Source organism: Mus caroli, chromosome 16, assembly GCF_900094665.2.
Source record: "Mus caroli chromosome 16, CAROLI_EIJ_v1.1, whole genome shotgun sequence".
Taxonomy (NCBI): Eukaryota; Metazoa; Chordata; class Mammalia; order Rodentia; family Muridae; genus Mus; species Mus caroli.
Window position 1 is genome coordinate 53,896,152 of NC_034585.1, and position 26,547 is coordinate 53,922,698.

Here is a 26,547-nt window from a genome sequence, read left to right on the forward strand (position 1 = left end):
TTTGGATTTTTCAGTTAATTGCATGCCTTTTAAGATGTGCATTAAATATCATAAAATGGTATGTGACATTAAATTCATAAGTCACAATTTTTCAATCTTATATGATAAAACAAAGCAAAAATCAGTATTTTTATCAGTTGCTATACCTTGCATTTAATCTGTAAAATCATGTTTTCAAAACTATCTAAGGATTAAGAAACCTATCAAGTTAATTGGTAAAAGCACAAAAATATGTAAAAGACTGAAATATGAAAGTATTGTGAATAATTTCTAATTAACAGGCAATAAATACATTTTCTCTTGTAGTTGGATAAAGTCATAGAAAAGCATAAAGAATCTCACAGGCGGATCTTGGAACAACTCTTAATGGTAGAAAGATCCCACCGGCAAACCATAATGGAGATGGAGGAAGAAAAGAGAAAACACAAAGAATATATGAAGAAGAGTGATGAATTCATAAACTTATTGGAGCAGGAATGTGAGAGGTAAAAGCTGCACGGGATGAAACAATGGCCCCTTCTGCAAAGTGTTACAAACGTTACAGTGGCCTGGCAGGTCTTAAAGATCTGAAGTTAATGTCCAAAGGTATTATCAATATAGCACAATAATAACTATGGGAATATAAATACTGAATTCCCAATTCTCTCAGGGAGTGAGAGAAAGTGTCCCTAAGCAAACGTTCAAAAGGACTTTCAGTGTGAGAGGAGATGAGTGTGTGAGCTGGGCAAGAAGTGGCATGAGTCCTAAGGGAAGTGGAGTGCACTACATGGCTGTAGAAGAGGGTGTAAGCTCAGGAGGAGAGACGCAAAGACGGACACCCAGCCATAAGCTCTCACACAGTACACTGCTTGCAACACAACCACAGAATGACACAGAAAAAGGGATCAAAACCCTAGCCATCTCAACTGCTTTGCGCAAAAATTTCTGTTTTGTTTTGTGTTGGTTTTGAGACACAGTCTTACTGTGTCACACACACTAGCATCGAGCTTGCGACAACCTTCCTTGTCTCACCTTCCAGAGTGCTGGAATTAAAGGCTCACACTACCAAACTGAGCCAAGAAATTTCCAATTAGTATTTTAGTTAGGAAACCAAAGTTCCAGCAGCATTCTAGCTAATGGTGAGGTCTCATGTCTTTTTAGAGAATTTCCTGGTAAACACTCACTAAAGCATCCCTGTATCCTATAAGCACTCTATTCTTCCTAGGTTGTTTATTTGAAACACGGGAGGAAAAGTGAGAAATATCTTAGAGAATCTGACCCTTATGAACTCTTGAGGTATCTGCAAGAACACATTTTAAAAGCTCGAGAAATCTGGCACCAAGGGAAGATTCAACTCAGACATTACAAATATACGATTTATTATTCAATGAGACAATGTTATATTAAATATGATCTTGAAGCCCTGTGGTTTGGCACTAGTGGCCTAATTTGGCCCCCATACTGTCTTGGCATTGACTTGCTAACAGACACTTTCTTTCATCTCCCCATATTGTGAACATTCACTGAGCATGGCCAGAGTGTTGCCGGGCAGAGAACAAAGAGGTGCAGACTGACCCTATCCAGGGGCTGACCACATGAGATGCAAGATGACAGAGATTCAGGCTGGGAATGTGAAGGGCTGATGGGGTAGGGTTCTCATGTTCACGCTGTTCTCATCTTCTGGAGCAAGGCTAGGGCAGCCATCCAGAATAACACTAACACTGGGAGGTAGGTGCACATGGCTGTTTTATTCCAGAGAGCAAAGAGGCGAAACACAGAAATGTGAATTAAAGATCAGTGGAAATAGCACACGGGCTAGAGGGAAAGACAGAGGGACATGTACACCTTGGAAGCAGTCTGCTACAGATGGTATTTCTACAGGTAACAAGTGAGCTCAAGAGGAAGAATTCAATGGATTCATTTTTTTTCATACAGGACATAAACTCTTAAAGGATAATCAAACTGAACAGACATGAGGAGGTCAGATTGTGGCATACTCCTTGCTTAGCCATTCACCCGTTTCTACTGTAAAGGAAAAGCTTCCAGATGGAACCATTTGGGTGTGAGAATGTCACACTTACTCTCAACTCACACAACACACAAAGTTTTCTTCCTTTGCTTCTCCTGTATGTACAATCCCTGTCTCTTGTCACTGTTGGTACATTCCCTTCAACACTTGCTCCAGCCTGCTGCAAGAAAGGCTGCAAGCCTCGTGTGGCATGACTGACATCCACCTACTTTAAGGCCATGAACAACCATCCACAAAACGGAGCACGGAAGAGACTCCGGTGGGAGGAACCCGGGTGGTTTCATTTCAACACACATGCAGTGGTACTTGTTTACATAGAAGAGAATGAAACATTAAGTGGCATGGAAAGGCACATACCATCACTGAATCCTTTACATTGTGGTGACAGAGTCACCCATTCACAAAAGCAAGACTACCTTTACCTAAAGGACCACAGAATAGTGTTCACAACTCGACCCAAGTGTTGTAGGTCCCTCCAGAATTTGCAGACTCTTGTACTACAGTAAAACAAGATATAAATCCAACTTCAAAGCAGGTTGGGAGAAAACTATCTGATTAAAAAGTCTGGGGGGAAAAAAACACTGTGAGGGTTTAGCATTCATTGTAAGTATAAGTTAATATCTACAGAGAAAAAAATTAAGTAATTAATGAGACCTTAGACGATACAATAATAGATTTCAAATGAAGGCTCAATTTTTGTGTTTTCTTTGGAGAATTCATTTTATGTGAAAAAGCCTAAAGGAGCCTGATGTCACACATTAAGTTTGGGCCAAAATGTTTGCTAAGTGATGTCACTGTTGTAATCAGTAACCAATTGGCTTTCCCACTGAGGGTGGGTGGGGCAGGAATCAGTTCTGAAAAGCATGCTCCCAAGCTTGTTAACGTAGCATTTTCCTAGCTGAAATCATGTGGTTTGCTGGGTCCACACTACCTGATCATACCATGTTTCATGACAGCTTCTTGCTCAGTGATGTGTTCGGCTGAGGGAGCACGTGTGTCACTGACCTGGGTTCTATACACTCGGATGAATTAAAGTGCAGTCCGTGTGAAAGTTTTACACTGAAGCAATGCCAGGAATTGTTGGCCTTTCTGGACGGCATCACAGGAGAGCCAAGCAAAAATCATTTTCAGTCAGTGTAATTTTGCAAAAATTTCCTGTGAGTGAAATGCCAATTTCATATATGCTTTCAAAAAACCCTGCAGAATTCTTCTTTAGTGTAAATGGGGTGTTGGGGATGCAAAGAGGAAAAAAATTCTTTTTTAAAAACCATTCATTCTATGACTAAAACAAACCACATCTATTACTAGATTTATGCTCCTGAAAGGACTACTAAGTCAGGAAGCAGATAATGTTATGGTGACTGTATGAAAAGGTGGCTTCAACACAAGAAGTTTCTAAAGCCTTAAATTACATTTCAGATTATCTTGGCCAAGTCACTTAATGCTGATAATCCAACTTTACAGAGCAGAAGCTCACATTATCTTCTTAGGAGCCACCCTGAAGAAGGCATCACAAGAATTGACTTCTATTCCCTTTCTACCCTGTTTGACTAGTGACTGGGGGATGTGCACACTACTGGAGGAGGTCGACAGGGGTCTGCAGTCAAAGGTTGGTGCTTTGATCACACTCTGCACCAGTCCTTCACTGTCCAGTTCAGTGACGAACAAACCACTTCCATTTTAACTTTGACAAGAAGCAACTAAATTCCATTAGGTCCCCTTTCTAATGTGACAAGACTACTGAGTAGACTTGCTTCAGGCAAGACAACTGAAGTGTTGACTCCCATTTGATCTTGCTGTTAACTCACTCATTAAATAGACAACTTAGACTGCTTTCAACTCCTTCTCTCCAAAAACATCAAATTCACTGGATACTTTGCATATAGGCCCTTGAAATACACCAATGAATGAATATATCAAGCATATACATTTTTACATAAATGAGTTAAGTACCTAGGTGCTTAGCTTGTATAACGTGTAACTCTATATGACCTATAAGACAATCCTGGGCTAGATGGGGTTGAGTGAGAGCCTCATCTACATTAGAAGCCAGATATGTTTACCATAAAAAAAACAAAACAAAACAAAACAAAAAAACCCCAAAAAACAGACCAACATAGCCTTGAAATCATGCTGCTTTTAAGTCATTTTAACATATAGCAAAAATGTCACCATATAATAAAATAATATGTGATGGATGCTCACAAGGACCAACCACTCAGGAGAAGAGTCTTATATCTTGCAACTGTAACCATAAGGATTTTTAGCATCTTTGTTTTTAAATGTTAGCTTTGCTTTTCCAATATCTCACAAAGAAAAACACCCTGTGCACAATGGTTTAAAACCCACCTTTAAAAAGTAGTGTTTGGAAAAGCAGCAGTTTTAAATTTGATGCAGACTAAGCCCTTGTTGTAGGGTGCACTGCATGCAAATGCCATCATTTGTTCTCAGTTTCCTGGCAAGAGCTTATCTGTGTTACAGATTCTCTAGGCTATGGTCAGCAAGTAGTAACATGGGTGACAGATCTCCACTTGGCCTTTGTCCTGAGTACCCAGTTCTTTGTCAGAACAAAATGGAGAGCCACCACAACTATAGAATTCTATAGAGAATTATTATGCGATCAGTCTTCTGCTCATGTACCCCACTTGATACCTAATACAGCAGCTACCCAGGGAATCAGAGAAATTAACTTCCTCATGAATACCAAAAACCCATTTAAGACCATACATCGCAACTTAACTTTAACAGATGCCACTAAACCGTAGCCCTGTAACTGTACAGTTTGGCTGCTTTTACACCTAGCTAAAGAGGCCAGAAGGTGGACGCAGTGCTGATGCTGTTTGACCGTTTTCCTTCCCAGAGAGCTAAGAGAAACTTCACAAATAATTCTGAACGTAAATGTGGATGTAGACGGATGAGCAACTTTACCCTATTCAAAAGATTAGAGATGTGAAAAGGCAGTAACAAGTGCAGGGTGGGTCGACGATGAACTAGGAGCTCGAGAAAGTGGGAACTCGGGTCTGCCATCAGATCAGCCGCACTGTGAAATGTAACTCACCTCTGCAAGAGGCTGGTAAGAGTGACAGTGCCATGAACGTTAACTTCCCATTGTAAGTCTCTGCTTCCATTCTTAAAGGCAACCTAGGTTTCTCAAGTATCACATCCTCATAACTAAACCTAATATCTGTAAATCCAAGCCATGCAGAACTTTTCTACTCTCGCCAGGGCCACTACAATTAAAGCACTGGTATTCAGATATATATAAAAAGTTACAGAAATATCAGAATCTACAATCTAACCTCCAATAGTCGTAGATCAACCTTCTGATCTTTGAACTGAAAAAAAAAGGGGGGGGGGGAAGACCTGCTAAAGTTCCATGTAAGAAGTTAAAAATTCTTGTTGCTTAAGAAATACAAAGCCAGAGCTGGGTCCAGGTCTCCTAGCAGAATACTCAATGCCATTCTCCCAGAAGGCATGCATCATCACGATGCACCCTTACCTTGGCCTTGGTGTAGGAGAGTCAGACTGACACCTAACTACAGTGCTATAATATCATAATGTCATAAAGTAACGTGTGGACAATTCAGGAAGAGCTCACCTCTTAATTTTACGGTATAGAAAGCAAAGCAGTAGAATTACGAGGCGTCAGGCAAAGGGGAGTTTCAGAACTATGACTATTCAACAGCCAGCAGCGCCCTAAGAGAATGCAGGACATGCAGCAAGTACTGGTAAACACATCTACTAACTGGCTCACAGTTAACAGCTTAACTGCCCTATAAAATAGGAAACCAAGAACGGAATGTAGGAAGTCCACCTCAAACTTCCCTTCCATCCAGACTATAAAATACAAAGAGGAAGAAGAGCATTAAAGTATACCACCATGACAATTATGGTGTCAAACACAGACATCAAGGTAGTATGCTGGACTTGAACTGTGTCCTGAATCTATAATGTGCATGTAAACTGTCCTTGGAGGCATACTAACCCGAGATGTGAATATAAACGTATCTGGCCATCACCATAGGGTCACTGACAGTGTCGAGTAGATTTCCAAGCACAGAGAGGTTCCCTGAAGCCCGAGGGAGCGCCATTAACAGAAGACACTTGGGTTAGGACAGCTGTGGACCAGAAGATGCTGTCATCCTTTCACACAGTCTCACTGGCTATCTGACCTTGAACAGGGCACTTGATCTCTTAAAAAAAAAAAAAATGACATGTCCCTCCAGCTGCTGGTTATGGAGCTTCTCTGTCCAGGCAGCTGTTTTCTGGTAAAAGCTGTTTACGCATAAAAGTATAACTTTACCTTTTCCTTCTATCTATGGCTTTTTCTCTCGCATGCTGACTAAAGCACGCTTTCCTTGACAGTTTGGGTTAGCATGTATTCTTTGAATACACCTCCCTCTGCCACACAGTTGCTTCTTCACCTCTAGTGCTAAACCTGACAGCTTTCTACGACCCTACTACAAAGGAATGGCTAGCGCTGACTAGCTCTTCCCTCCTTTCCATCTCCTCTTCCTGACAGCTGCCAATATTTTCATCTTGCTTGTCCTGTTGTTTTTCTCTAAAACTCCAATAAAACTGCCCTTGAACTTCCTTTATGAGGAAAAAAATTATGGACCTTATAGGTAATAACAAAGTGATATCCTATACAGGGAGTGTAATAATAGTGACTGCCACACAGAAATCACTAAGGAAATATTGCCATTGGGTTGGCTAGTATTTTCCAGACAAGTTTGACATTACATGTAGATATATATAGTATGTACCCAGAAAGACATTTATTTCAATATGTTGAATTATATAATTATAAACACTACACTGTCCCATGGTCTTCTGTTTGTAAACTGTTGGACCAGGACAAGCAATGTAATTTGAAAACCTGAGAGCAGATCACTCAAATGCTAGTCCAGGTCTGCTGGACTATAAACCAGGAGTGACACAGCTCAGAGAAGGCTGATGATTAACTACCAGTTCAGTAATTTAGTGAGATAGTTCAACCTTCTCCTAACTTTTTGTTCTATTCTGGCTCTCAGATGGTTGATGGTGCCCTCCAATGCTGGGGACTGCCAGATACTCTACTCGGTCTAGTGCTCCAAACATAACTTCTGTTAACACAGACACACCCCAAAATACAGCCTAACCGCTGATCTGCATCTAATGGTCCAATCAAGTGCACACATCAAAGTACACGCCAGAGTTACATTTTGTTCTTTTATGGTTGTCTTTCTTCAGAGAATGCTGTTTACATATTGGGCCATGCCATTGACATTCTGAAGATTGTCAACAGAGAATGTAATTAGTCTTGGCTTGGCTCTGAGGATATGATAACAAATGAGAACTATCCTATCAAGGGAAACGGTGTTGAGGACAGACACAAACGTAGGCAAGAGCAACAAGGACTTATAGGTGGATGAGCACAGGGGCTATGGAGGTGGTAGAGAGGTGGGGTCACTGTCCAGTCACAGACACACCTGTTTCCTCCAGGTCAGAGTGGCTTTAAAACAGCCCAAGAATCCAACATGGTAAAACAATGAACTGAGCTAGAACAATGTTCAATGAACTGTTTGTTTTAAACCTGACACTACTGGGATCTCTTTTGAGGAAATCATTCCACACGGATAAGCAGAGATGTTGAATGTGGTGGCATTCAGAAGCACACAGCCTGCTATATGCACAAAATCATCTCAGCTAATGTGATGGCTTTAAGTGAATCCAAGACCCCAGCTCTCCGCCCTGGCCTATTACTAGTCATAAGTGTCTACACAGTACTGCATCCTCTTTCATAAACTAAACTGTAAAATATCAAAGACTCCTACTCTCTGAGAAGTGGGCTTACGTTTGTTCTACATTCTTCATAGCTCTTCTCATGTATATTCTAAAGCATTAAAACATTTTAAAATTTTACTAAGAAAGTTAATTGCCATATATAATATTAGGTTTCTGGCATTCTCAAAAGGCTTTATGTTGGCCCTCCGTCCAGTCTTCTCTCTCCCCTTGACTCCACTCTGTTCCAATTCACTCAGCCTAAGCCTTCCCACTCTCATGATGTCATCACGTGTGTCTATTGCATCCCCTTTGTCAGCACAAGTCATTCCCTGCCACAGTCCTTCTAGTTTCACAGGCCATACCCATTCTTATTCCCTTCTTACATACTAACATTATAAACTAAGACCCATATGGGACACAACAGGCAATCTGTCTGCTTCTGTGATTTTCTACTGATGTAGTCTCATAGGTTAGCCCCGCCAATTAGCATGGTTGTGGGAGAACAGAATAGAAGACAATCAGTTGTGATGGGAAAAGCAGAATAGTGTGAGACCTGCAGAGCAGGAGGGCACTTTACTAAGGAATTAGAGAAAAGGATGACTCCCAAAGAGAGTCTCAAGTCATCTCTGCCAAAACAGCAGCTACCAAAAATAAAAAGCCACAATCTATTTGAGTTATACTATACATTTTTGTGTCTTATAATTTTTCACTAACCAAAATATCAAGAAATATTTCTAAGTCCCTAACTATAGCATGCAGATTTATTACAATTTAACAGAGCTCTTTGTGAGCATGTAGAGTCCTTTTACTTTATTATAAAGAACAGTATGATAGCTTCACATTCCAACTAAGTCATGCTAACTCCTAGTTGTTGCTTTAGGATAAATTCTTAGAAGCAGATTACTGGGTCAAAGTTTTAAACCTCTTCTATTTTACGAGTTTGAAATTTGCAGCTAAATGGCCATCTGCAGATATTTATACTACTATCAACAATAATAAAGTCTCTTAGTGTATACTTTATAAATTTATCTGGAAATAATCTTGACTATGACCTCATTTAAACATGTGATGTGAAAACATGCTTATATTTGAGTGTCAATAAGATGAATCAAACTTTCCCACTGACTTGGGCTTTGATTTCTGAAGAGTTCTTTATTGAGGAAAAATCCTAATACATCATCAAAAACACACTTAAAGATTACAACATTTTTCTGTAAAGAGTATTTTTGATCTTGGTCATATGATTTCAGTATATCCTCAGCCCCATTCTCCATCCAATTCGGGTTTTTCATCTAGCATCCATAGTCCTCCTAAATACCACTTCTGTTGGTCCTTCTCTGAAGGGCTGGAAGTCTCCACTACTTTACAGATTCTACATGAAGCCATTAAGGCCAAATCCAGGATCCCAGCTAACTTTTCCTAGAAGGTGACATATTTGCCAGAAGTAAACAATACTTACTACTGACCTTACGTGATTCTAACAAACCTGCTTTTGTTTCCCAATATGAGATTTAAGGACCACATCATCAAATCCCTCCTGGAATAATTCAGGTGGCGTGGATTACACACTTGGCAAATTACACACAAGTCTGATAAATCTTGTTTAAATGAAGTCATAGTCAAGATTATTTCCAGATAATGAAGAAAACAGGTCAAAAGATGCCCAGCACAGGTCAGCGCCCAGCCGATGGCGCCCCATACATTGCCCATCCTTTTCTGGCTCTTGTTTCAATTACTGAAATCAAGGAGAGAAACCAAAAGCTTTTAGTGTCTTCTCATGGGAATGTGGTATCAGGCTCTGGTCAGTGCAGGGATTAACCAAACAGGACCATGTGCGAGTCCTCAATGAAGCAATCTAACTCCATTTCTGCTGCCAGCTCGTTCCTGCTTTCCCTCCATATTTATCATGTTCATACACTTACTTCCATGGATGTCTCAAAAATACCCTGAAATAAACGAGCTACCTGACAAGCAGGCAACAGTTTCCAAAGTGACATGACCAGGGTTTGTGAGAGTCGGATATGTTTTCTGTAATCTTTCATTAAAAATGCAGAATGCCTCACTTAAACATGTGATATGAATGTCAATAAGATTTATCAGACTTGAGTGTAATTTGCCATGTGTGCAATCCACGCCACCTGAATTATTCCAGGAGGGATTTGATGATGTGGTTTTGCATTTTATATCTTACATTTTGGGTTCTAGGCAAATATAATAGTCAAGGCACTCTGTACCCTAAGAAACATGGGTATACTTAAGTAAAGGAAAAATGCAGAAGAGAGACTATATGCATACAGAAACATTACATTGCTTCAAGTTTGAGCAGATATACATATAAAATATCCATAATCTCACTGCCTGAAGAATACAACAATCAAAACCACAAGATGGGATCACAGGGGCTCAGTCAACATTGTGACGATTCTACACGACAACCTTGTTTAACAAATACAAGGGACAAACAGAGAGCGGATATATGATGTTAAATAAATTAAGACATTCCCACAAAGTTTAGTGCATGAACTACCTACATCTTTTTTTTTTTTTTTTTATTCTGTTCCAGCAAGGTCTTCCTATGCAGTGGCCTTGACTTGAGATACTGTCTGAGTGCTAGGACTATTGGCAAGTATACACTGCACCTACTTTGTCTGAATCGTGATTTGAGGACACTCAGGCAGGAAGAGAGAGAAGGGAAATTATATGTTAATAGTTCTGTGGGTGTGTATTTAAAAAGAACCCTTATTGTTCTGGGAGTGCAGCTCAGTTGGCAGACTACTTTATCTAGCATGCATGAGACCCTAGGCTCAATCCCCCAGCATCTATACATAGACAGGACACTGTGACTCAAACCAACATCTTAGTACATGGGAGGTAAGTGCAGCAAGAGGATCCTTGGCTAGGTAGTGAACTCAAGATCAGCCTGGTATTCAAGTGATCCTGTTGAAAGAAAGGAAGGGAGTAAAAGAGGGAGGGAAGAAGGGAAGGGGAAGAGGGAAGACAAGAAAGAGGAGAGGTAGGATGAGGAATAAAGGGAAGGGAAGAAAAAAAGGGGAGAGGGAAGGCAGGGAAGAGGGAGGGAGAGAGGAAAAAGCTTACTGATAAATTCTAAAAAATTTAGAGCAGTGGTTCTCAACCTTCCTAATGCTCATGCTATGATGACCCCCAACCATAAATTATTTTCATTGCTACTTCATAACTAATTTTGCTACTGTTATGAATCCTAATGTAAATATCTGATGTGCGGATGGTCTTAGACAACCCCTGTGAAAGGCTGAGCAGGGCTGATTTCAGGCTGATTAGTTCCATAGGAGTTTGTGGGAAGGCCTTCTGGCACTCAACATTTAGCTTGAAGGCATTTAGCTAATAGAAATTACATGTACAGAAACAAAAGAAGTAAAAAAATCCGTTTATGAAATACTTTTGTTGCTTGAGGTTGGATACACATTAGGTTGTATGCCATAAACCTGATTTTTCTCTTTATTTTGAACTCATACCATGCACAAAAGTCTCAACCTGACACCCCAATTTGTCAGAGAATCCACAGTATATACAAATACCTGCATTCTAAGTGTCTAATGCCAAAGTTGGAGATAATCTAAGAATAGTAACAATAACAACAAGATTAACAATCAGAACAAAATTATAAGCAGAGCTCTTTAAAAACGGATCCCAAGTATGCCATCCCATTACTGTACAACTTCCTGATAACGGCTTCATGGCAAAATGGGATTGGAGAAATACATTTCCATTTGGCTGAAGCAAATGGAAAATCAAATCTCATTTTATCCTAAATCATAAAAAGGGAGCTGTTGTAATATGCTACCTAATCCTTTTTGGCTGGCCCAAAATGAGCTAATTACAGCAACATGTGAGCAAAAGGCAATGAGATCTACTCTAATGAAAACCAAGCAGGGACCAGAGCATAACGGACATTATATATGTCCAAGCTCTGCCACGGAGGCATTTCAGTCTCCATCGTCCATCCTCCAGAAGAGCCACTTGGCTAATCCCCCTTAGATATTATCCTCTGTCCCTGGCCATGCTTTGACTCCATGTTGGTTGGACAATGTGAGGAAAGCATATGACACAAAGTCTCCATCTGCAAAATGGGCACAAACAGCCTTGGCTCTACCTTCCTTCATGAAGCTTATCTGGGACTATTAGGGGTAACGATTAGGGCATTCACACCCCTCCCTCCCAAAAAGCTCACAAAACTCTGTCTGCCCTGGGTTCGCTGAGGTTAACTCTGACTGTGTTTGCATTCTATCAGTCCACAGTGTGAGTCAGTCTATTACAAACCGGTTTTCTAACCAGAAAACCGAGAAGTTTGATGACACACTACGGTAAACATGCTCACTGGATGAAGTTATTTGAATTTTTATAGACTTTAATCCTCTGTGAGCTTTGAAATCCATACAGGTTTTTAGACTAGATTTAACTTCATCTAAGTTAAATAACAGAAATTATATATAAACAAACTCTATTAAAAATTCCATGGATTTTGGATAGCTAAGACTATTTAATACTATAAAGAGCAATTAACGTAAGCTGATCCGAAACTGAAGCCTTTAACTATTAAATAATCAGCCCTTTTCTTAATTAAAATCTCAGCTCTCAATAGACTTCTTGCCTAAAGAAGTAAAATTTCCCATTCACTCCTGTTGGATGACGACAGCTCTTGTTGACAATGATAAATGAACTCTGAGTCTGAAGGGCTCACTCTAGTGAAAGACCAGGGAAGGGTTGCAGACCAAGACTCTCAGCACCTACTTTGCAGGCGACCTGAGAATCCAATGGGCAGCTGAATGCAAATGCAATAAAAATGTGGTAAAAATACGCAGCAAAGTCATCTAAGTGCAACTGTAGATCCTAAGAGCTGACTGAAATGTGCAGTCTGGGGTGTGTGTGTGTGTGTGTGTGTGTGTGTGTGTGTGTGTGTGTGCGCGCGCGCGCGCACGCTTTTTAACTTATCAGAAGAATGACAAGATGGATCAAATGTTAATTTTTTTTTCTTTTAACAGCCCACTGCTAGCCATATTATTGCTTTTCGTACAAAGGAAACTCTTCCCATTAAACCCACTGTCCTCTTCTCTCTTGCCATTAGGAACGGCTGCTTCACCTAAAACAAATGCTGCCCCAGCTGTGAGTTCACATTTCTGCTCCAAAGTGATTTTTTCATCATATTGTTACCCTTGGGAGCTAATGCCTAACACATAATTAGGATACAAGTTAGTGGTTCTAAAACTTTTTGATGCCCCACTTCTTCCTGCTAAAAGGTTCCGAATCAGACATCCATGGTGTCCACAATCCTGTGCATGTTCACTTTCACGTGCACACACACAAATATAAAAAGTAAGTGTATTTTGGAGGTTCCACACCACACCCAAACCTAGCTCTAAGCCCCTTCTCTTTTCATTCTGTGCTTGATGCTGAGTCAGATAAGAAAGGGACTCACGAGGAGATGCTGAAGGGTCACAAAAGTTGTTCAGCGTTCTTCTCATCCAAGGTTTACACCTCTGTTCCCAAACTAGGCCACATTAACCATCCCCTTGTTTTAGAAATGTCCCCATTTGAGCACTGGCTTTCTAAATTAGGCAACAGTTAGAGAACTTAGAGAATTCCCAAGTTCTCTGCAATAGTGCTGTTGGCACACAGAAAGAGTTTCCCATTGTTATTTTTTTTGAAAAAGTAGAGGAAAGAGGTTCAGAGTGTCTCACACAGAACGTCAAGGGCTAGAACACAGCTCAGTTAGTGGAGCGCTTGCTTAGCATGTGAGGCCCTGGGCCCCATGGGAAGTACAGCACAGTACCTTAAGCCTTAGGAAGAGCAAAGGTGCAGGGGCTGTGAGAGCTCCTGACTGTGCTTCTAGCACACAGGAGGTTCACTCACATGACAGTAAAATTTCATCGCAACGGTAAAAATGGAAATACCGGGATTTATTTTTGCTTGTTGAAGAGTTAGTAGATTCTATTTGTGTATTTTATACAAAAACAATGAAAAGATCCCTTAGAAGAAGCGGATAGCTAGTTGTAACAGTGGTGACGGCAACGGTTACAGTTAGCTTCAAACACTCGTGCGCTGAGCTGAGTTACCGCATTTAGTCCACACCGTAACTCTGAGGTAGGTGCTATTATTATCCAGAGGATACTCAGTCATTCTCAGGACCACAAGTAACTTGCCCAAGGTCACACTGCTAGCCACTGTAAAGGAAAGTAGGCCTTAGGTGGAATTCCTAAACTAACTGCTTTTAACCCTTTCTCTGCAGTGGTTCTCCAACCTTGGTGATCATGTTTGTCAGGAGAGATATATAGAAATGCCTATTTCTAGGCCAGCTCCTAAAACATGATCAAGCAGATTCCTGACAGTGGTGGTCAGAGGTGCCAGCACAATGGCATTTCAAATATGGTTCTGATGTTCTTTCAGGATGCCAAGGGAACATGAGTGAGGCCAGGTGTCGAATGGTTGCCTAAGTCAAATCATCTGCCTAGAATAGCAAAAGAACCTTTCCACACAAACCTCTTTCTTACTATATAATGGTCAAGACGGTCTTGTTAGTGCAGGGCCAAATGAGGTCATGGTCATAATAGGTCAGCAGCTAGGATCAAGACACACCTCTGTAGGAGCCATGTTTCAGAAGGTGAATGTGACACAACAGAGAAAATCTGCTGAGCGAGAACTTTTGAGTCAGCCCCTATTTTGATGGAGGTGGGATTAGTGGAGGTGAGGGTGAATGCCCCAGTGTAGTGTCTAATGGATGCAGACCAATTTCTGGACATTGTTCTCTCTGTATACTATGTGGGGCCCAGGGATTCAACGCAAAAGGATATAAAACTATCATTTATAAGAGATTGAAAAAATGGACTTCATTAAATTAGTAAATTATATTTGATAAAACACAAAAATAATAGGATGAAAAGACAAACCACAGATTGGAAAAAAATATCTATTTGAAAATATACAACCAACCAAAATACCCTCAGAATATGTAAACAGCGCCCACAGAGCAGTAACAACCATACCAAGACTAATAACCCAATATAAAAAGGCAAAGATTTGAAGAGGTGCCTTATAAAAGAGAATATTCAAATAATGCAAACAGTGAGCTTCGGACTGTTAATTCTCTGCATGATTATTAAAATACAGGCTGGTAATAGCTCTGTAGTGCTGGAGTTCTTCCTCTGCATGAGCAAAGCCCTAGGCCCTACCCTAGCACTGCAAACAGAAAAGTTGAACCCAACTTAAACCACCAAAAAACAAAACAACAAAACTCCAAACTATACTCAGCCCAGCCAGAAAGACTACATCAGAAGAACACTGTAATCCAGGTGTGTGGCTCACGCCTATAATCCCAGCCCTCAGGAAGCTCTTTTTCTTTCTTTTTTTTTTAACCTTCCTGTTTCTATCTGCTTTCCTTTTTTGGAAGTGACCAACACTTTGACCTCTGTTACATTATTTCTGTCTGTTTTGGATACAACATCAGTGGACTCATAGTAATGGAGCTAGTGAACCTGAGCTAGTGAATCCCAGGCCAGCCTGAACTAAAAAATGAGACCTTGTCTCAGAAAAGACATTACTAAATGTTAAGAGAAAGTAGAGCAAGTAGAACTTGCATACATACATTTCTAGAGACTGTAACTGCTATTTATAGACGTGTCATTCCATTACTATGAGTCCACTGATGTTGTATCCAAAACAGACAGAAATAATGTAAAGTAACAGAGGTCAAAGTGTTGATCACTTCCAAAAAAGGAAAGCAGATAGAAACGGGAAGGTTAAAAAAAAAAAAAAAAAGAAGTCTACGCTACCCATTCTAAGACTGGAGCACACACAATCCGGAGCACTTCTGACATGACTGGTTCTAATAACATGGAGGAGCCAAACAATATGGAGGGTGTGAAGTGGGGAGCAGGGCAGGGAACCGATGCCTGCAGTGTGATGGTGGCAGGAGCACATTCAGAGAATAAGAAACAGAAATGAGTCTACATGACAGAGAGTTAAAGAGGCCAGTGTTTATGAAGTCAGACAAGACTATTATTTGAGGCAGAGTCTGAAGAGAAGAGGGTTTTGGTGTGAAGGAATGATTGTGCTATGAGATATGATAAAGAGAGGCCATTGTCTTGGAAGCCAAAAGAAAAAACCTTAAGGACTAGGCAGGCAGTCAACTGTGTAAATGGCACAGAAAGGGAAAAAGATGTCAAAGAGATCCCGTCGGATGTGATAATGAAGTTACCCAGCACATTGCGGTGAATAACCTCATCTGTATGGCAAGCCGGGAGACCAGACTTCCAACCAAAGAGGCTGAGGAAGATCTGGACAGGATGTGTGGAAGAGATTTGCCAGGAAAGGAAGACAGGGGTCTGTCATTTGTGGAAGCAGGGAAACTGAAGGGAATGTGACATGTGAGACTGGGGTGTAGAAACCAGACATGACAAAGTAGCCAATTCATAGAGGAGACCATCCCATCGGGTGGGAGACAGAGGGAGGGGTAACCACAGTGAAGGGGACTTAGGATAAGCATGACCCTAAGGATGACTAAAGACCAGCAAAGGATTACAAAAGGAAAAAACTTAAGTATGAAAGAAATGTGTGGCCTGGGCCTAGGTTTAGAATAGGAAGAAAATAGCCAGTTAACAAAAATTAATATTCAGAAGGTTCTGCTACTTATAATAGTGATGTCTGATTTTATAGGAGCATATTGGAATTTAAATTTAGTCATTAAAAAGTTCTAGAAAGTAAAATACTACCTTGCAGAGAAAAAAAAAAAAAAAAGACAAAACTAACAAACCAACAAAAGAAAACTATTACCATGCAGGTAGAATTACCTAACGTGGTTACAAATACTGGACTGAAACCCAATGCTTTTCCATTGCCAGTGAAAGATCCATTCTAATATTAGGTACCAAACTACAGATGGTGAAATTAACAAAATGAACACATTCTAATGATGAAACAGTATGGTCTACTGCCCCCGCAGACCTTTGTTTATGGTGGGAATAAAAGCCACGTACCTGTCATTAAGAGCAATAATAAGAAAAACACTCGCCACAGCTGCTGCCAGGACTGGAAGTGTGCCTCTGAAAACTGGGCAGCTCAGAGCAGGTAAGCAAGTGAAGGGCCAGCTAGATTCCAAACCAGCATTTGCTTAGGAAAACAAGATGTGTATCTCCAGTTACTTTTCCTGGCCAAGAATCTTGCTTAACTCAATTAGCTAAGCCTTGTTTTCTATTACTTGAGGCCATATTTTTCTATTATCAAATGAAGATTTGTTCATTTATGAAAAATTAGTACAAGTAAATGAAGCAGCGGGAGACCTTAACTCCCAACATTCTCTCGACCTGGGAAAGGAGTGTCTATGCAGTATTTCCATGAGAAGCACCTTAGGGTTTTTTTGTTTGTTTGTTTTGTTTTGTTTTGTTTTGCTTGAACACCTTTGGGAGGGGGGAGGTGTCAGAACAGTGCTCCAATGAATCCAGGGTCTCTTTTCTCATGGTATCTATAAAGAATGTTATACACAGGGACCTATGAGATGCATAGAAATTTTACATTATTTATCAATCAATTAAATTTTTTCTAAACATTATTTTTTAGCCTACCAACCCAATATGCCTACTACTTTAAAATTGCACATATATGTTCAGATTTATATTTGTATGTACACAGAGAGAGAAAGGGAGGGAGGTGACAGCTTACTGGCTTTTTTTTCCCCAAAAAATAACCCTAGATAGATACGTTTATCAGCAAAGTTTTATGACTTGAGAAACTAATGCCTGAGAACATGATGAGCTGCTTAGGAAAATCAGCTAGAAATGGGCAGGGAGGGGGAATGAGGCCCAGTGTGGCTGAGTGTGCTGACCACATACGTATGCCCTCAGTTATAAGACGAGGCTGGTCTGCAAGGAAAGCGCTTCCTTCCCAGATGAGGAAATGGAAACAAGTGAACAACTAGTAGCCATGACATTCTTGCTGGTCTTGGCTTAAATGAGCAATGTTTTGTTTCCCTGTCACAATGCTTGCTTGCAATCAACGGATTTTAATCATATCCATTTTTCCACCTCCAGTTTTTCCAATGCTTAAACGAACTTCCCAAGGAAGTCACCCTATTTCATTCTGTTTACACATGTGTGATCTCTGTTAAAACTTTTGGGTCGGACGGATATCTAGAATACTGACATATCTCCAATCAAAAGCAGTGCCTTGCACTTAGTGTGAATCTCTTCCAGACATGACTTTCGTTGTCCTGTTAACCCCTTCAGTTGTCCAACTTCTTTCAGACACTGGAATGGAGTCCAACATCCCTTTCTTGCATCTAATAAGCTTTCAGGTATATTTCATGTCACTACCTTCCACACTATTTGCCATTTCTGAATAGCTGACAAGCACGTGTGCTTTTGTGTCAGGAGACTTTTGTGAGGAATGAAAACCTAAGGAGTTCCCTCCAGCCCATCTTGTTTTCACTGCCATTGGCACGTCCTCTTTTTGAACTGAGTATTTCAGAAAAGGAGCAAGTGAGAATGTGTCTCTGTTCAATTCCACAACCATCTATGGTGCTATTTTTTTCTTAGGTGAGTATGCTGTAAACTCTGTTGAGGAACCTCATAGTCCCCATGCTCAGGAGATCAAGTCCCAAAGTCCTACTCAAAGACCACGCTGCTGCACAGAACTAAGTGTCTTGGGAACTGATATTGAAATCAGCTATATTGATAAGTATCTTTTAAAAATGTCCATTCAGAGCAGGAGGATGGGGATGCATGCCTTTAGTCCTACCACTTGGGAAGCAGAAGCAGGCAGAACTCTTGAGTTTGAGGCCAGCCCTGTCTACAGGACAGCCAGGGCTAAACAGAGAAACCAATTGTTTTGAAAAACAAAACAAAGTCTAATCTAACATCATAAGTACCCTTTCCTTGATGGCTTAGGTCAGTGAAGGTAGTGTAATCATTTATATATTTTGTTCCTAAAATATTAATTATAGTTGGCAAAAGGCCAGCCATGCATAGGAAATTAGTTCAAAAGCCACTTTATCATTATTATAAACAACACATATTTTGTATACTTTGTAACAATATGCTGAGGTCTACTGTAACAAAATATGTGCTGCTACTTAAACAAAAACCAATACATATCTTATGTCTTAAGCTTGCTCTTCTCCTTGCTAGAATATGTGCTGAGCATCTACAAGATAATGTGGAGAAAATTCAATAGGTGCATCCTGTCCAGCAGTTAACAAAGAAGAAAGTTGAAAGGGCAGAGTCACATAATTGTTTAGCGGGGATTTCCTTGACTTCGGCTTCAGCATGCACACGGCTGCTATTTACTCTTTGTGAACTCTCCCATTACTGTCAGTTCAGATCATAGGTCTTCATGCACGGTGAGCTTTCCCTATGAAGAGCTGGCTAATAGCCAAGCAAAAGTACATAATTTAAAACACTCCATCAGTGTCATTCCAGGGCATTTTGTTTAGTGTTTAATAGCTTCTCCAGGGACGGGAAAATTACAAAAGCACATTGTTTTGACATGAGCTAAAGTGAGTCACTGCTTGTCACGACATTTTTGAGGATTTGGTATTAATCTTCTGAGAAAGAGAACCTAAACATTTTAAACACATGCATTTTTTCCTAAACCTTTCAGTAAAATAAGGCTACTCTTCTTAAGAAGCATTGAGAATGCAGTCCCCAAGAAAACACTCACTATCCTACTCTAATTAGGAGCCATTTCTTCCCCAACACCACCTTTCCAGGAAAAAGCTAATAGGTTAATAGTCATTTGAAGCCCTGTCCCTAACAATGCTAAAGCTTATCATTGTTTATTTCTTACAACATGTTACTACACAAGATACAGAGTCAAATGTTTGGGAAATTTCAAACCCAGGATCATCCACCATGTTGATTCCTTATTCCTTGCATGTGTTCATAATTTCCAACAAAAAAGCTAGATGGATGTGAATTTTAACTCATAGATACTACAGAGTTTAGACTCTCCTATCCTCACACTTCACACCTCCGAGAATGTTAGAGGACCTAAGCAAGGGCAATTTTATTTGCCTCTGGACCGGTAGTTCGAAAACTTCTCTGTACACCAAAATTGTCCAGCAATCAGGTCAGAATCTGGAGGGTCAGTCACTCGTACTAATGCTAGTTCTCTGTAATTCCAGTGTGTGGCAAAGTCTGTATTGGTGTTTTAGACTTGCATGGAAGGGTGGAGAATGTGAGTATCCTTAGTTTATAAACTGGAAAACAGAAATACAAAGAGATTATACAATTGGGATATGAAGAACTCTATGATGTCTCTGTCCACAGCCAAAGAAGTTAACTTGGTTTGTAGAAGGTCAACTGTAATGGAATCAGTATCAAAATCAGATGCGACTCTAAATGTCTGCCCTCCAGTTTCAGAAACACTAACTCTCATGTGTAAGTTCCTCGTACTTTGCCTTAGAAAGAGATTGTTGAAGAATACAATAGAAATGAGGGGCCGGGCGGTGGTGGCCCACACCTTTAATCCCAGCACTTGGGAGGCAGAGGCAGGCGGATTTCTGAGTTCGAGGCCAGTCTGGTCTACAAAGTGAGTTCCAGGACAGCCTGGGCTATACAGAGAAACCCTGTCTCGAAAAACAAAAAACAACAACAACAAAAAAAGAAATGAGGGAAATTCTAGGGGGAAAAGTGGCCAAAATAAAATATGTATCATACAGATTTCACAAACATGCAATTGCTTTTGATCATTCAAATTGTGTAATCAATTTAATTTGTGAAAAAGTTTGTAAAAAGAATTAGGGACACTATTTCCAATGAGTTTAAAAGACATAATTTTACTTTTAAGTCTAGTGCATTAATAATCCTTATTAAGGTTAAAGTATGTGTTACAAAATGACCAAAACACCCCTAAAGTATAATCATGTGATACAGGAAACAAAAAATGAGGTTTTTAAATTATAACCAAATGTTCTGTTTAAAATAAAAGTGATGTAAATAAAGATTAACAAACATCAGACATTATTTTCTTTTAAAAGATATTTTTAGATGAAAAGAAATGACTTCTATGTTTCGGCCTCTAAAGAAATGAACACATAAAAATCCCTATCAAATATAATCAAAAGCATATTTACTGGAGATGTCGTAAAAAGAGAAGTGTATACCTTTTTTTAGTATATATGTTCAGACCTTCTTAGTTGGCATGAAATTGCAATAGAAATCTGATTTACATTAGTATTAATAATTATCTAACAAAAATAGCTCAAACTATACATAAATTTCTATGAGCTCATCAGACTCAGTGTTCACGGAACAGTGTCTTTTGACTTCACTTTCTGTGCATATCTGTTAATGTGTGCACACATGTGGAGGCCAGAAGTTAAGTGTCTTCTTCAATCACTGTCCATCCTGTTTTATGAGACAGGGTCCCTCACTGAACCCAGAGCTCAGTGAACCCCAGGAATCTGGCAGTCTCCCCTCCCCACAGTACTGGGGATAGGCACATGCCACCTTGCTCAGCTCTCACATGGTTGCTAGAGATCAAACTTTGGTCATCCTGCTTGCATTTGGGCAACCATGTGCCAACTGAGCCACCTCTCCAGTCCTTTTTCTGGACATTCTTATAGGACCATCCAAGTCACATTAAAACAAAACCAAATATAACCTGTTTTTAATTAGTCATGGTGACTAGAAGGACAAACAACTATTTAAGCACCAGTGCTGGACATTCATGAGTATCTGCTCAACTTTTACACATGACAGCAGGCCCTCTGTAGTGAGATCTCTAAAATCCTCATAACCCATCTTGAGGGGGTTGAGGAAAGTTGGTACAATGAAGAAATGAGGAACTAGAAAACCCAGTTCAGAATCTGATTGCTTCCTCAAAGTCTTCAACGAGTTTGGTTTTCAGCTTTCACTATGGCAGATTTTCCCATAGTACACTAAGTACCTCAGTATACCACAAAAAATTATGGCAATTTTTTGGCAACAATATCAACCTTTAGAAAATACAGACTACTCAAATTCTTTAAAAAAAAAAAAAGAATAGAAAATTCAGAATTTGATGTCAGGTAAACAAACATAAATACATTGAAATATATAAATCTAAACTTTAGGTTGCTCACTGTTTTGCTTTGAACTAGATTTACTTATGGCCATGTACTATAGGTATTGTCATGACTGTATGTTGTCATTATCTGCACCATTGAGCAACCCAGCAAAGTTTTCTGTAAGGAGTCAGTAGGAAATAGTTTAGGTTTTGTAAGCTAGATGGCTTTTAGTGCAGCTGTCCTCTTTGCTGTGACAGCAGGAAGTGGCCAGATGACATGTAAACAAAGGGGTATGGCTCTGTTCTTTATTTTTGGACCTTGAAATCTGTATTTTATATAATGGTCACATAAAATGGAAGAAAAAGATTGTTTTTATTATTATTTTTTTAATTTGCAAATTTAAAACCTATTCGTAGCTTCTGGGCCCTAAGAATTGGCAGTGGGCTAGCTACAGAAACTAGTGAGGCCTTCATAAATTAGTAGCTACACATCTATTTTTAAGACACGATAATGAAAACATAAAATACACCATTTATACTAATAACCGTAACAAGGCAGGAAAAAGAAGGCAGCAGGCAAAGTTTTGGGGTTCTCCAGCATTGACATAAAGCATAGTCTAGGTATATGCATGTTAAATACATACAGTATTATTAGTCTGAGCAAGTCTTTCAATCATGCTAATATTATCTTAGATAAGACCCTAACCAACAATACCTAGCGAATTTTCCCTACAACTGGTAAGTTTTTAAATAAGCAGTTAAATTTTATTAAAACTAAAATTAAATGTTAACTAAATCTTAGAGATGGGACAACTTATTAATGTTCTTGACTACAGTCATTTCTAAAAAAAAAAGAAAGAAAAAAGAAGAAGGTACTTTCAGAAGTTTCTAGCACTCTACACAGCAAAGGTTTAGCTGCTACAATAGTCACAAAACAAAACCATAAATAGTCTTTTTAAAAATACTATTTAAATAGAGCCTTCCTGAACACAGAGCCAGTGTGGAGCAGTTCTCTCTTGTAGTCATAGGAATGATTGTTCTCCAGTGCTCGAAATGACCTCACTACATTGATAAAGTACTGTTACCAGGGTCTTGGTCTGCCTTCCCCATGCCCTGTTCCTGTGAGAGCCACAGGAAGAATGCAAAGGCAACACCAAGAATGTAGTGAGGAGGTAGAGGATACACAACACTCACAGGATAAGAGTAGACAATGACCCGAGCGATCACTGTGCTGACAAACAGATTATAGTAGGCTCTGTACTGTTTTTCTAAAGACTCTAGAACAGACAGCTTTCCTGAGAGAGGTTTTCCAGTCCACATGGTTAAAGGCCCATTTGGATTAGCATGTAAGACAGTAGTCATGGTATCTCCATGCTATTACAGATAGCCTCGGAGTAGACAATCCACCGAGTCCTTTCAGACGATTTACAATGTCACGTCTCCACCCAGGGCCAGATCCCATTTTTCTGACCAGTAACCAAAGTTTTTCCATTTTACACACACACACACTTGAAGGTTGTGGGCCACACAAAGTCGGCAGTGGGTTGGCTACAGAACTTCTTCCTGACTTCAGGAACTTGTGAGCACTACTGAAGCACTCCTAAGGGGGTTCTATCTTTTGGGAGTCTTTTACTCAAGGACTCTGTGAAATGCCTAAGGTTTAAGGGGACGGCCATTCATGAAGAGAGAAGTAAAAAAACCGCCACCCCAACTGAGGAAGTACACATTTTATACTCAGAAATGTTACACTATTGGGGCATGCAAGCTTTTAAAAGTAAAACCGAACCGCTGTGAAAAGCATAGCGGTTAGGTGGCTAACATCAGGGCAACAAATTTTCCCTGGTCTTCCTGCTGCCATGTGCCTGCCATCTCTCCGACAGTTTCCATTTGCTATTTCAAACACATGTTGCCACTTACTTGCCAGGAAAGGAATCTCTGACCTACTCTTTATGTATGATGAAATGGCAGACGGAATGGAGCCAGAGACAGCACCGTTAGCAGTTATTCACACTTCTGTTTTCTCTTAACTTCCTTTTCTCTAGTTTATTCCTCATATGCTAGGAGGGATATGTAATCTTAAAAACATCCGTGACTCATGCTTTAGAATATGGAACCACAGTCATTCCCTGAAAAAGCAAATGGCTCCTTCCTGCCAGAAAGCAGCAACCCTGTTCTACAGAAGGAGCGTATGGGACAGGAGCTTGACCTAAAGGGACTTCACCAAGCATAGGTGAAGGGATTCCTCTGCCCCAACCTTCATCAGCCTCAACATGGTTTTCTTTCCTAGTCATTGCTGCTAGAGTACAGCCAGCATTAACTCAGCCTTACCTAATGGGACCTGTTCCATGGGCTCAGGCCACAGGGGGAAAAACAGGAAAGAGATTAGATAAGAGTAAGGGGTTTTCCCCAAAGATGAGGGAATTTAAGGAGATACAGAAGTCTAGTATTGAATCTTACAGTAGTAAGAAATAAATGTTAATTTTAGTATGCATCAATTGTCCTATTTTGACCTACTGAAATCAGTATGACAAGAAACACTAGCATTGCTATGTCACTATACTAAAATAAAACAACAAAACAAAACTCTTCAATGATAAGCAGCAGACACTACAAGGAATTTGACCTGGTAGAAAAGATTGTCAACCAAAACATTAGGCTTCCTTCATGAGTCAAATATGGTGCCTCAAAAAGTCCACAGATACTACCACTTCAATGTAATGAGATACAGTATCAAACAAATAAACAAACAACATAGTCCTGCTGATGACCCACTGAGCCTGAATCATCCCTTAGAGGATGGCAGCAGCTTTGAATTATGAGCACTGGGGACTGAAAGTTGTTGAAAAGAACATGGCTTGATTGGATGCTTTGGCCTGGGACAGCAAATACAAAGACACAGTTAAGTTCCGTCATCCTGGCCATGTAAAATATTTACACACACATTCTCTGGGTTACGAACACCTGACTTGTGAATGTTCCTTCTACATAAAAAGCCTACTCAAACTTCATTCAGAAAGATGACATCTGAAGAACAAGATCATTTCCAGAGCTACTTAATTTTCGCCAGGCCTAGGTGGCCTGGGGCTGCCATGGAAATGACTGACGGGGAGGCAGTCACCTGGGATCCAAAGTGGGGACCTGGAGCACATTTGCTAATAAATATCATATTTCATGTAGCACATGGGCTCTCAGCTGGTCCACAAAGCTGACCCAAAATATAGCTTAAAGCCTATACATCTGCAAGCATACTGTCCTCCAGTGCATGTTGTAATAGTCACAGTATGTATAAATCTCTTAAATTATGCTATTGCTCTATTACAAAATCACCATAGTATCAGTTACCTAAGTATAAGGTCTCAGTTTTAACATGGGCTTAGAATGTGTCCTTCTCCTTGAGTTAGAATCAACTCCACTCTTTGACAGCAGCACTGTTAAAGCAGCACTGGGGAAAGATCTTGCAAGTGAACCTTTCAAATGGCCCTTTTGCAAAACAGGGAACTTCCTGGGTTTGGAAGAGTATTTACTTGCCTCTCTGCTCTAAGAAAGCAAACTGTCCTAAGATCTAAAGTGAGACGAAGTTCAGAATTGCTTATCTTTCGTTTCTTTCATGAGCAAAAGAAAGTTGGGGGTGAGGGGAGCCTAACCTTTAAGAACATGAGATGGTAATAATAATCAAAAGGAATAAAGGGATGCAGGAATCATAACTGGCAAGGAAGGAGTGGCTGACCAGGCTACAAGATTAATGGGGTCAGGATGCTTTTGCCAGGATCTGACACCAGAATGAGCACACACCCGCATCCACACACCAGCTAACCCACCCCGTGGAACACACTGCCACTTTCCTTTGCACTTTTCTGATACTGAACTTCTTCCTCCCCATGGAAAAGACATCAAATGGTTCCCACGCTGTGAGTAATTGAATTAGATTGGATCCAATCTATTTGTCTTTATGTTCCCACCTTTCCAGCCAACTTCTGCTTGTAAATTTCTTAAATTAGGGATCTGTGTTACTTTCTACCAGAGAGTGAATAGCAGGCTAGGATATGACAGAACAGTAGATGAAAGGTGTAGTAAGCATGGAAGGAACTGAGTTGGGTAATGCCTGGGACATGCTGGCTCTGGGAGAACTGGCTTTTCTCTACCTAAAATTGGTCCTACAGCATGCACTTAAAAAGAATGCCTAGTCAGCCAGCTTCCAGGGTAAATCAATTAATAGAAATTCCAGGGTACAACAATTAATAGAAGCATCTGTTAACTTAGCAAAGAAGGGAGTAAGGCCATTTCTACCTTTGAATTGTCTTGTGTGAGCAGTAAGATTTAATTTGATTTTTAAATGTATATATTTTATAAACAGAAATCATCCTCATTCACCACAGAACTCTACTTCAATATGAAAATCACTAATTATAGACAAGAAGTGGCTGTGGAGACTAAAACAACTGGAGAGTCTTTTATGATGGCAGTGAATTCAGCATAAGTACAATGAAACAATTAGCTATCTGCTTCCATCAGACAACTTAATTCTTAGGGATCTACTACAATAGAAAATTCATAAAAATCTTCATATTTTAAAGAGCCAAAATCTAGTTAGTCTCAGATCTGAGAAAAAGACTTAAAATTCTATAGAAAGTGAACAATATTCTTTAGTTTATAGTTAAAAGTCCTATGCTAAACTTACCACTAGAGATACTGTATACATCCACTGACTACAAAGGGGAGTGTCTGAACAGGCTCAGGTCCCCTCCAGGACACAGCAGGGA

The 26,547-nt window shown here is 40.0% G+C and overlaps 2 protein-coding genes across 3 annotated transcripts in view; one reads left to right on the forward strand and one right to left on the reverse strand.

The window, feature by feature from the left end:
• The window catches only part of Cmss1 (cms1 ribosomal small subunit homolog), a 298,038-nt gene that overhangs the window by 213,246 nt on the left and 58,245 nt on the right, over positions 1 to 26,547 (reverse strand). The window lies entirely within an intron of this gene.
• Filip1l (filamin A interacting protein 1 like) overlaps positions 1 to 26,547 on the forward strand; it is a 234,488-nt gene that overhangs the window by 157,546 nt on the left and 50,395 nt on the right. For both annotated transcript variants that reach the window (XM_021185160.2, XM_029470279.1), the window contains exon 4: positions 307 to 485. In XM_021185160.2, the coding sequence (XP_021040819.2) occupies positions 307 to 485 (179 nt within the window). The remainder of the gene's footprint in view (positions 1 to 306; positions 486 to 26,547) is intronic.